General features: G+C 43.5%; 1 protein-coding gene across 6 annotated transcripts in view; it reads right to left on the reverse strand.

The window, feature by feature from the left end:
* The window catches only part of sh3d21 (SH3 domain containing 21), a 128,182-nt gene that overhangs the window by 104,288 nt on the left and 11,401 nt on the right, over positions 1 to 12,493 (reverse strand). For all 6 annotated transcript variants that reach the window (XM_043717920.1, XM_043717919.1, XM_043717918.1 and 3 more), the window contains exon 3: positions 10,767 to 10,827. In XM_043717920.1, the coding sequence (XP_043573855.1) occupies positions 10,767 to 10,827 (61 nt within the window). The remainder of the gene's footprint in view (positions 1 to 10,766; positions 10,828 to 12,493) is intronic.

Consider the following 12,493-nt stretch of genomic DNA (forward strand, 5'->3'; position numbering starts at 1 on the left):
AGCACCAAGACATGGCTTGGCTGGTGGTGAGAAGGGCTCTGCCTGTGAGATCCTTTATGCACGCCCGGACTCTCAGCCGCACCGCATGCTGCCCTCGAAGTGGCTGCGGGGGGGACGAGACTGTCACACACCTCCTTCTAGAATGTGCCTACGCAGAAGAAGTCTGGAGAGGAATGCACTGTTGTTTGTCGAGGTTCGTCCCGAGCAGTGCCGTGACGTGGGACTCCGTGCTCTACAGCCTGTTCCCCGGGACGAACACCGAGACGAACATCAACTGTGCCTGGAGGATCACCAACTCGGTGAAGGACGCTCTCTGGGTGGTCCGAAACCTGCTGACCTGCTGAAGGAGTTGACCCCGACTGAGTGCTGCAGACTGGCACATTCCAAGGTTCAGGACTACGTGTTGAGGGACGCGCTGAAGCTTGGGGCAGCTGCTGCCAAGGCGCAGTGGGGGAAAGACACTGTGTAACATCTGCCTGCCTAAAGAAGAACAGGGGGCCCATGCAGTCATTTGGGCTCTGCTGACGCCTCAGCTAAAAAATGTAATCGTACAGACCTGTATATAGGAATGATTACTCTGTTTTCGGTATGCAAACAAATGGAATGTTTACATATGTATGGCATGTCCAGTTGTACAGATCATCAAAGTATTTTATGAATAAAGTATATTTTTGAAATAAAAAAAAATTGGAACCAGGTTAGAACTCATGGCCCATACCTCAGAGGCAAGAATGCTATAAACTCTGCCATGGCTGACCTGGATTGTAGAGATATCCTGTTATCTAGTGCTGGAAAAGCACAGCTGGTCAGGCAGCATCCGAGGAGCAGGAGAATCATCAGGCCTCATTCCTGATGAAGAGCTTATGCTCGAAATATCAATTCTCCTGCTCCTCGGATGCTGCCTGACCTGCTGTGCTTTTCCAGCACTGCACTCTCAGCTCTGATCTCCAGCATCTGTAATACTCACTTTCTCCCATATCTTGTTACCTGTCAGCCTGATGTCCATTGAAATTCACAGAAACTATTGGAGGAGCAACTTCCAACATCCATGGTCACCTTTTCAAGACCAATTGGCCCATTTCTGATTTATCACAACACCTGGAGCCAGACACGATGGCTTGAAATGTTCTTTCATGTACTATGCAGATTTTGGCAACTCTTGACGCTCAGTTTCCTGAGCGATTATTTATGGTAATGTTGATTATTATAACCATGTGGCTTACCTCATTTAGGGTCAAAAGTGCAGAACTTGTTATAAAAACTCATCATGAAATTGTTACGGTGCAGAGGAGGCCATTCAGCCCATTGTCCCTGCACCAGTTCTGTTCCTTAGTGCCAATCTCCTGCCCTTTCCCAATATCCTTTACCATCGTTACTATCAAAATAACCACCCAATGCCTCTCTGGAATGCCTCAGTTGAACCTGCCCCTACCATATTTCCACACAGTGCATTGCAGACCCTAATTAACCAGTTTTGATGTCATACCAGCCTCGCTTTATTTGCATGTCACTTTAAATCTATACCCTCTCGTTATTTTCTCTTTTATGAGCAGGAACAGCTTTGCCCTATCTATTCTATCCAGCCCTGATTTTGAAAACCTCTATCAAATCTTCTGTCAGCTTCTTCTCTCTAAGGAGAACAGTCTTAACCTCTTCCATCTATTCTCATAACTGAAGGTTTACATTTCTGCAACCATTTTCATAAACGACCTTTTGCATGGCAAGATATAAAGAAAACTCTTCATGCGCTGAGGAAGTGTTGGTCTTTTATCTCAAAGGGGTAGAAGCTCTATTGCAGTTACAGAAAGCTCTGATCAGACTCCCAGCAGGAAGACTGTGCTCATTTCAGGGTGATGCCTCTCAGGAAGGTGATGTCTCTCAGGAAGGTTATGTTGGCATGAGAACAGGCACAGCACAGACCCACTAGATCAAGGTAGATTAAATAGACTAGTGCTGTATTCCCTTAAATCTGGAAGATCGAGGGATAGACTCAAGGTGTTTAAGATGATTAAGGGATTTAACAGGCGAGTTGGAGCAAAATTGTTTTTTCCTGTGAGGTGTCCAGACATAGCCTTAAAATTAATGCTTAATTATCTTATTGAAATACATAAGATCCTTAGAGATCTTGACAGGATAAATGCAAAGAGGTTGTTTCCCCTTGTGAGAGAGTCTGGGATCAGAGGACATAATATCAGAGGAAGAAGTTGGCCATTTTAAGACAGAGATGAGAGTGCAAATCTAGAATTCTTTACCTCAGAGGGGATGTCGAGTGGTTAAGAATATTAACATCGAAGATAGGAGTGAGACTTGACTGTTCAAACCTGCTATATTATGCAAGGATGGCACGGTGAGTGAGACTTGACTGTTCAAACCTGCTATATTATGCAAGGATGGCACGGTGGCCCAGTGATTAGCACTGCTGCCCCACAGCACCAGGGATCTGGGTTTGATTAGGTAAGTGTCTGTGTGGAGTTTACACACTCTCCCTGCGTGAGTTTCCTCCGGGTGCTCTGGTTTCCTCCCACAGTCTAAAGATGTGCAGATTAGATGAATTGGCCAAGCTAAATTGCCCATAGTGTTCAGGGATGTGCAGGCTAGCCATGGGAAATGTAGAGTTACAGGGATGGGGGGGGGGATGTCTGAGTAGGATGCTCTTTGGAGGTTTGGTGTGGACTTGATGGGCTGAATGGCCTGCTTCCACACTCTCGAGTTTCTATGATTCAACACAATTATGGCTGATTTTCTATCTTAATCTTATTCTCCCCATACTCCTTGATGCCTTTAAAATTATAGAAACTATCTATTTTTGAGTATATTCCATGACTTGGCCTCCGCAGCCTTCTGTGACAGAGAATTCCACAGATTCACTATCCTTTGACTGAAGAAATGTTTCATTGTCTCAGTCCTGAATGGTCCACCTAGTATTCAGAGACGGTGTGCCCAGTTCTAGAGTATTCAAGCTCAGATGGACGGATGTTTGATCAGGAAAGGAATCAAGGGTTACGGAGCAAAGGCAGGGATGTGAAGTTGAGGACTATCAGACCATCTATGATCTCACTGAATGGTGGAGCAGACTTGATGGGCCAAATGGCCAGCTTCTGCTCCTCTATCTTATGGTACTATGGTATTCTGCTGTGCCATTTAGGATGCAGGAAACATTTTCCAAATGGAGGATAGTGGAAATCTGAACCTGCTCCATAATAGGCTGTTTAGGCTCACGGGTCAATTGAAACTTTCAAATTTGAGCTTGGTAGATCATTTTTAGAGAGGGACATGCAAAATAAAACCAGTCAATGGAGTTATGATTCAGACCAATTAGAATCTAATTGATGACTCTCGGCTCCAAGGGGCTAAATGGCCTCCTTCTGATTCTAAGCGCCTATATGTAAAGAGCCATTAATCGTAGGCCCAAAAACCAGTTTGGAGTGTCCGGATAAACTGGATTTTTCAGCAGGCGCTGCTGAAGAGGCACCAAAGTCCTGCAACTCAAAGGAAATATTTCTGTACCTCATCGTACCTCATTGTATCACAGTGAAGGGTCTCAATGCCATTTTAGGTGGCACATAAATGGTGTTTCAACACAAAAATAAGTGGTAATGTAAAAGCAGCTTAAAAGAATCAAACTAATTGAAAGACTTTTAACCTCTTCCGAACTATGACCCAACTCTCGCTAAACAACTTCAGAGAAACAAAACAGACAGTTACGTGTGGATTTAATTTAACCATTCTTCCATTAGTTGTCTGTTAATTGGAAGATTGTCAATAGAGCAGGCTTTACTTGCACATTCACCACACCCAACCTCAAACAGCATGCACAAGGTCTGTTGGTTTGTTAGAGTATTAAATATTCTGATTTAATTCTAATCTAAGATTGTGCCTGCCTATTCAGGTTGGTGTGAGAGATGTCTTCACTGTGTTTTGAAGAAAATCAGGCAGTTTACAGGTTGTAGGTTTATTGTACCTCCCTTGACTAAGCCACGAAGAAACAGAAAAACTGCTTCTTCTTTAGGTTTATGGATGCAATTCACACAGAATTTGTTTATGTAACATTTCATTTTAAAATTGCGGATTTGGATGTAACTACGATGTTAATGTGTCCTATCTTTCTCTCTTTTGCTCATATTCATTCAAAGTTGGGCATTTACTGTCCATCCTAGTTGCCCCAGAAAGGCAGTGGTGAGCCTTGCTCATGGCCTATGACAGTGGATTGAAATAACTGGGCAACCACAAGTCAATCACATTGGCTGGGACTGAAGATCAGATAAGGAAAGGTTGGTAGATGTCTAAAAAAAATTATAGTGATAGAATTGAAGTCAAATTATTGACCTGGTTAGGGACTGGGCTGAGGTGCAGGGATGGAGATTAGGGCCAATGTGCAGGAAAGTTAAATGGCATGATGGGATCAATTCAGCTCTTCATTCTCCATGTGTGAACCAAAGCTGTAAGGATGACAGGAGCTGTGTGGTCCTGTGGATCCCAAACTGGGTGTCACTGAGCATGTTATAGCTGAGCAGGTCAGGCCGCATCCAAAGAGCATGAAAATCGACGTTTCGGGCTAAAGCCCTTCAACAAGGCTCATTCCTGATGAAGGGCTTTTGCCCGAAACACTGATTTTCCTGCTCCTCTGATGCTGCCTGACCTGCTGTGCTTTTCCAGCACCACTCTAATCTTAACTCTGATCTCCAGCATTTGGTCCTCACTTTCATCCTGTTCAAAGTCTGTCCCATTTAGCACAGTGATAGTGTCACACAGCTTGATTATGCTCAATGTGAATGTGTAACTTCACCTTCTCAAGGACTGTGCAGTGGTCAATCTCACCAATATTGTCACGGACAGATGTATCTGCAGCCAGCAGACTGGTGAGGATGAGGTCAAGTATGCTTTTCCCTCTTGTTGGTTCCCTCACCACTTGCTGCAGTCTAATAGCTATGTCCTTCAGGATCTGACCAGCTCGATCAGCAATCCTGCTTCTGAAATACTCTTGGTGGTGGACATTGAAATCCCCCACTCAGAGTACATTTTATGCCTTTTTGTGGGTTAGGGCCTAACCACTGGTTAGGTCAGCCTGTATTTCTCATCCCTGATTGCCCAGAGAGCAGTTAAGAGCCATCCAGATTGCTATGGACGTGGAGTCAGTGTCAGTATCAGTGGACTGTAATCAGATGCCCAGGTTAAGCCCTAGTATGCTGGATGTCTAGCCAACTGGAACTTGTGTTCAAACTCAAAATGTTCCAAACACTGCAAAGGATAATTGTTGCAAATTATATTCCTGACCACGATCAGAACAAACTTGTATAAGATCGTAATAACAATCAGAACATACAGTAACTTACAGTTAACCCAATTCAAGCGTAGAGACATTACAGCTCAAGAGAATGATTCCAGTGCTAAACGATGATTAATTGTATAAATAGATTCCACAACTAGATTGTCTTGAGAACAGCACTTTGACAGCGCAAATTTAACTCAGCAGGACATGACTCGCTGTCTTCCCAGAATTCTGTATTACAGTTCTCAACTCTTTGACTGAGACAGACAGCCATAGATCTCAGTTTGCTGATGATACTGAGCTAGGTGTCAAGGAAAGTGTGAGGTGGGAAACAGAAAACTACAAAAGGAAATTGATAGTTTAGATGAGTTGGAAAAAAACTGTGATAGTTGGAGCTTGGTGTGAAAAAAAGTACATACCATTTGGGTCTACGATAGAATATTTTTCTGTGGTTAAAAAGAGTGAGGAAATGTGAATGAGCAGAGAGATTTTGGTGCACAATATTCATTAAAACCTACAGAACAGGTACAGGTACAAACAATAATTTTAAAGGCCAATGGTGTGTCACCCTTTTTTTTAAGTGGTGTAAAATACAAAGGGGTGGGAGGTAATGTTACAGCTTTATAGAGATCTGGTTAGACCACAACTGGAGGGATGTAATCAGTTTTGGGTATTGTATATCGAGAAGAATAGACTGGAGGGTGCAGTGTAAGTTCAATTCAAAAAGACAAAGGTTAAATTATTTGGCAAATAAAGGCAGGTTGTATGGACTTGATTATAGAGGATTAAGGAAGGATATAATTGAGACCTTTCAAGGATTTCATAGGATAGAGAGGGAGAGTCTAAGATTAAGAGGGATAATCTTAAAATCAGATCGAGATGGTGTCAGATGTGGAGAGCAGGAAATATTTCTTCACATAAACCAAAGTGGAAATCTGGAACTCTTCCAGCTACCCAGAGGCTGGGTGGGGGGGTCATTAAATGTCAAAACTAATGTGTTTTTTTCATTAAACTAGGTATAAATGGTTAATGCTTGGGTAGGTGGATCTAGGGTATGGATTAGCCATGATCTCATTGAAAGGTCAACAGTACAAGTTTGAGGGGCTGAATGGCTTCCTCATGTTGCTGTATTGTGGGGTCTCAGGTAGATGGGATAGTGAAGAAAACTTGTGGTACGCTCGCCTTTAATGGTCAGTACATTGAGTATAGGAGTTGGAAGGTCATAGCAAGTTTTGAGAAGATTTGTAACTTAGGTTGAGGTTCTGGATGTAGGTTTGCTCACTGAGATGGAAGGTTCATTTTCAGATGCTTCGTCACCATACTGTGTAACATCTTCAGTGAGCCTCCGGAGGCTCACTTAGATGTTACCTGGTATGGTGATGAAACGTCTGAAAAAGAACCTTCCAGATCAGCGAGGAAACCTACATCTGGTTGGGAGGTCATGTTACACAGAACATTGATTCAACCACTTTTGTAATACTGTGTTCAGTTTTGGCCTCCCTGCTTTAGGAAAGATGTTGTGAAACTTGAAAGGGTTCAGAAATGATTTACAAGGGTGTTGCCAGGGTCGGAGAGTTTGAGCTATAGGGAGAGGCTGAGTAGGCTGGGACTGTTTTCCCTGGAGCATCAGAGGTTTATAAAATCATGAGGGGCATGGATAGGATAAGTAGACAAGGTATCTTTCCCAGGGTAAGGGAATCCAAAACTAGAGGGTGTAGGTTTAAGGTGAGAGGGGAAAGTTTTAAAAGGGACCTAAGGGACAACATTTTCATTCAGAGGATGGTGCATGTACTGAATGAGCTGCCAGAGGAGGTGGTGGAGGTTAGTACAATTACAACATTTAAAAGGTATAGGATGGGTATATGAATAGGAAGGGTTTAGACCAAATTCTGGCAAATGGATTAATTTATGATATCTGGTTGGCAAGGATGATTTGGACTGTAGGGTCTGCTTCCGTGCAGTACATCTCTATGACTCTGTAACTCTGTTCTTTCTCAAAACAGTTTACCAGTTTCAATGAAGTTTTAACTCATGTCATTCACTGGACTGAATGATCTTGTTTTGAAACAGCTTTTCATTGAGTTGTCTGGAGGTTTCTATAATGTCAAATCAGCACAGGGATCTGATATTTGTTATGAAAATGTACCTTTTCCCTTGTGTCTCACGATGTGGAAATTTTACTGATTAAGATTATCGATTTTCACATTTTTCAAAAGTATTCGTGGGGCATGGGCATCACCATTTGAGAAAGTGGTGGGGAGCTGCCTTCTTAAAGCTGCTTAGGACATAGGTACACTCACAGTGCTTTTCGGAAGGAGTTTTCGGAAGGATTTTGACCCAGCGATGATGTAGGAACAGCCATATAGTTCTATGTCAAGAGTTGCAGGTTGGGAAATTGCAGATTTTGAAATACCTGCTGCCCCTATCCTTTCAGGTTCTGGGTTTGGAAGGTGCTTGTGAATGAGTCTCAATGAGTTACTGCCATGCATTTTATTAGATGGTAAACAATGCTGCCGCTACGCCTCTAGGGTTGAAGGGAATAAATGTTTGTGGATAAGGTGCCAATCGAGCAGCTGCTTTGTCTTAGATGGTGCCAAGCTTCTTGAATGTTGCTGGAGCTGGACACTTCCAGGCAAATGGGGAGTCGTTCAATACACTCCTGGCTTGTGCCTTGTGTCATGACAGTGGGTCATAACCCTGAATTTACTGACCGTTATACGAAAGCTTTATCTAGAAAATGTGTTTATTTTTAAAGAAGGACACACAAGTCAAAAAAGAGCCGAGAATGGAAACTCAGTGGCCGTCTGAAACATTCAGTGAGCATTACCGTTAGTCTGAAGGGAAGCAGGAAATGTTGTACCTGAAGAATGTCAAGGGAACTTCAGACAGCAACATTTCAAAGGAAGAAAGGTAATTGGAAAAGAAAACTGAATTGTGATCCCTGTGACTCCAGGGTTAATGATTACCCCTTCTCTGCAAAAAAAAAACGATGCCCATGTGACTTCATGTCCCAGATAGTGGACATGATATGAATTGAAAGAAAGTAAACATGGGCAGAAAACACATTTGTGTTTTACTCATCCAGAAATGCACACAACATTGTGCTAGAAGGGAGGACTTCTAGACATCCCTGTACGTTCAGATCAAAAGAATTAAAATCTCTTTCTCTCTGATTAATCAACAGCTCACAACAGCAAAGCCACTGCACAAAGGAAATTGCACAAACTCCAGTCAGCTAATGGCAGAATCAAGAACCTTCAAACAACTACTCAGCTGCCAAAGCCAGCAACTCTGAAACTACCCACTTTAATGACCACAACATTTTACAATCTATCCACCATGGACCAGCCAAAGGCTGATTTGCAGATTTCTTTACTTTTACTTCTACTTTTATGTTTTTTGAACTTATTTCTAACCCATATGTATATATGCCATGTTTTATTACCTTTTTCACATTTTATTAGCTAATAAACTTACTGCTATTTTTTAGCTCAAGGAAGGCTAGTTAAATTTGGTTCCTTTTAAAACATAGATCCATTTGGGCTTGGAAAAAGTATCTTTGAGGGAAGGGATCCTTTTCAAATTAACTTTTCTGCGACTAACCCAGAGACGAGTTGATTTAAGTGGGAGATTCAGATCATTCCTGCTCACCGCGGAGTAGATTGAGGTGTATCCTGTCCTGAATCAGACTAAACTGGGCACCTTCGCCTGATCATAATACTTGTAGATATTGCACAGGCTTTGGGCAGTAAAGAGGCAGCTTGCTCTGTATAGGATTCCTAGCCTCTGACCTGCTCTTACAGACACTTTATTTATAATAAGAATAAAGAACACAGAACAATGCAGCACAGAAGCAGGCCCTTCAGCCCTCCAAGCCTGTACCAACACATTTTGCCCTACCATATTAAAAATGTCTTCACTTACAGCATGTGTATCCCTCTATTCCCTTCCTATTCATGGATTCGTTCAGGTGCTTCCCAAATGCTGCTATTGTGTCTGCTCCCACCGCCTCCTCTGGCAGCGCGTTCCAGGCTCTCACCACCCTTTGTATGAAAAACGTGCTTTGCACATCTCCTTTGAGCTCCCCTCTTGCCCCCTCCACCTTGATCTTGTGTCCCCTAGTAATTCACCCCTCCACCCTGGAAAAAAAGCCTCATACTTTCCATTCTATCCATGTCATTGTAATCTTATAAACTTCTGTCAGATCACCCCTCAACCTCTTATGTGCCAATGAAAACAAACCCAGTCTATCCAACCTTTCTTCATTGCTAAAATCCCCCATGCCAGACAAAATCCTGGTAAACCTTTTCTGTACCCTCTCCAAAGCATCCACATGATTCGTCCAGTTCAGTTTCTAGTAAATGGTGACCCTCAAGATGCTGCCAGTGGGGCAATTTGGTGATGGTAATGCCATCAAATGTCTAGTGGTAATGGCTAGATTGTGCCTCACTGGAGATTAATTTTTATCAACAGCTGCATAATTTCAGTGAAAGCTTATATCTGACGTCTTACCCTTGCCTTGACTCACCCCTGTTTTGTCAACACTTGACTAAACTGAGTAGAAATCTGTTAAACCAAATAACACATCGAATTGTGACTGCTGCCCTAGTACCTTACAATCTATTAAGGGTGTGGAACATTGATGCTGCTGCTTATGTGTGCTTGACCTGGTCTGCCTTTTAAAGGCTCCTTAAATTGGATAGATTGAAATTAAAATGACTGAGTTAGCCACTGTGGGGATGATAAGATTGGCAACTTCGGTCTGAATGGGCAGCAAGGACATGCCCAGTCCCATACCAAAGGCAGGTGGTAGGTGCTGGTAGCAGTGTGTACCAATATAATTGCCAAACCTCGGTGAGGTCACCAGTACCGGACTACAATGTGACTTGAGACTGAGTAGGGAAATTCACTGCCGTCTCTGTATATGACAATGAGTACAGGCTCTGGAAGGTGTTGAAACATGAGCTGCCAGCTGTGTCCCACGTTGCTCCGGCTGAGTGAATGAAGATGGCTCAAACAATTTGCCTCATTCCCCCCATTTTGTGATTGTGGGGATGTTGTAAGCCCAGAGCGGGCACTGGGAGATACAATAGGGTCATATCAGCCTCACTGTTTGGGAGCGCTCCCTGTACAGGCATCTTATAGGGGCTGGGCCATGGGGTAGCTTTTGTGGAATGGAAAACAGTTGCAAAATATCAGGCCTCACCTGGACAGGGTAGACCCTGAAGGAGCAGGGGAATGTTCCATTTCACAGATGGGGGTAGAGCAGGAAGTTAAAAATCACACAACACCAGGTTATAGTCCAACAGGTTTAACTGGAAGCACTAGCTTTCAGAGTGCTGCTCCTTCATCAGGTGGTTGTGTTGAGATCTTAGTAAATGGTCGAGCTAGCTCAAAGAACTGTATGTCCCACCTTTGCTTCTCTTCAGTCTTACTAACACATAAATAGTGCCTTTTCTGGATTCGAAATCAACACTGAATAAAAAACTGTACTTACTTCTGCGCATTGAACGAGGCTGTATACGGTTTCCAGATTCGTTGGTTTGAGTTGCCACTTCCTGTAAAACACAAACTTTGGTTTGTACTGAACTCTCTTCACTGCTGATCTTCTGAATATTTTAATTTCATGTTTCCAAACACTACTTTTACCACAGAAATCTCCACCAGGAAGTAATTAGTCTGCAATTGAACAGAGGGTACAGATATATATAGTTTTTCTTTATTTGACCATGGGGTGTAGACATCACTGGCATACCAGTATTTATTGCCCATCTTTAACTGCCCTCAGGAAGGTGGTAGTGAGCTGCTTTCTTGAACAACTGTAGTCTTTGGGGTGTGGGCACACCCATAATGCTGGCAAGGAGGGTGTTCCAGCATCTGGACCCAGTCACAATGAGAGAATGGCATTGAATTTCCAGGGAAGATTGGTGCTTGTGACTTAGGGAGAGTGGGATAGGGGAACAGCCATGAAGCTGCATCTGCTTAAATCTGCTGCCCTAGTCAGAGGAGGTGGGGGGAGCGTGGTGGCTCAGTGGTTAGCATTGCTGCCTCACAGTATCAGCATCAAGCAAACCCAAGTTCGATTCCAGCCTCGGGTGATCGTCTGTGTGGAGTTTGTACATTTTTCCTGGGTCTGCATGGGTTTCCTCCAAGTGCTCCAGCTTCCTCCCAGATTAGGCGGATTGGCCATGCAAAATTGCCCAGGGATATGCTGACTTGGGGGACTAGCCATGGGAAATGCAGGGATAAGGTAGGGGGGGGGGGGGGATGGGTCTAATGGGATGCTCTTTGGAAGGTTGGTGTGGAACTGTTGGGCTAAATAGCCTGTTTCCGCACCTTAGGGGTTCTGTGATTCTGGTGGTAGAGGTCATGGCTGATGTTGACAAAGGAATAGGGAGTTCCTGCGCAGCATTGTGTAAATGGTACACACCACTGCCACTATTGGCCAGTGATGGCGGGGGTGGATGTTTTTATGATGACTACCATTCACCATAATGGAATGTAACTGTTTCTTATTTTCTCTTTTCATTAAAAAGTATACCTTGTGGAGTTTAAGAGAGATCCCCCAGTGAAGATTTATTAATACAACTGAGAAATTGGATTATCAGCCACGGGAAGCCTTTTGAAGAATGCTGTCCAGTCCTCTGCCCGTGTGCAATCTGACCTCAACCCATTACAAATGGCTGAAACAGAAAGTTATACTGATTCATTTAATAATAGAATGAACATTAGTTTTTTTGTTGATTAAATAGTCTGTAATAGGGAAAAGAATTAAATTGTGCATGTGAGTGCACCGAGGGAAATGGGCACAGTTTGAAGAGGCTTTCTGAGCGAGTGCGATCAGCAGAATCATGACTGGAATTGAAGCCAGGGCCTGATCCAGCAAATTGCAAGTTAAATTGACAAAAAAAAACTACAGAGGAACCTCGACTCTCCGAACGAGGTGGGGGGTCACTATTTTGTTTGGATAATTGATTATTTGGTTAATTGATTCAATGCCTCTCCTCTGGGGCTCGGAGTTTTGTGAAGTTTCCTCTCTCCTCACTCTGCCTGCCTTGCTCCCTCTCTCTGTCTCGGGGTTTGTTTCTGAACAGACACACACTTGTGGTGTGTAAGGGACCTGCAGCATTCGTGAAGCCTCCTGCCTCCCAACCCCGTCCAAACCCACCCCACCCCATCTGCCCCCTCCCACTTTCTACCCGCCCCTCACCCAGCCCCTGTCTG

This window comes from Chiloscyllium plagiosum, chromosome 27 (genome assembly GCF_004010195.1).
Source record: "Chiloscyllium plagiosum isolate BGI_BamShark_2017 chromosome 27, ASM401019v2, whole genome shotgun sequence".
Lineage (NCBI taxonomy): Eukaryota > Metazoa > Chordata > Chondrichthyes > Orectolobiformes > Hemiscylliidae > Chiloscyllium > Chiloscyllium plagiosum.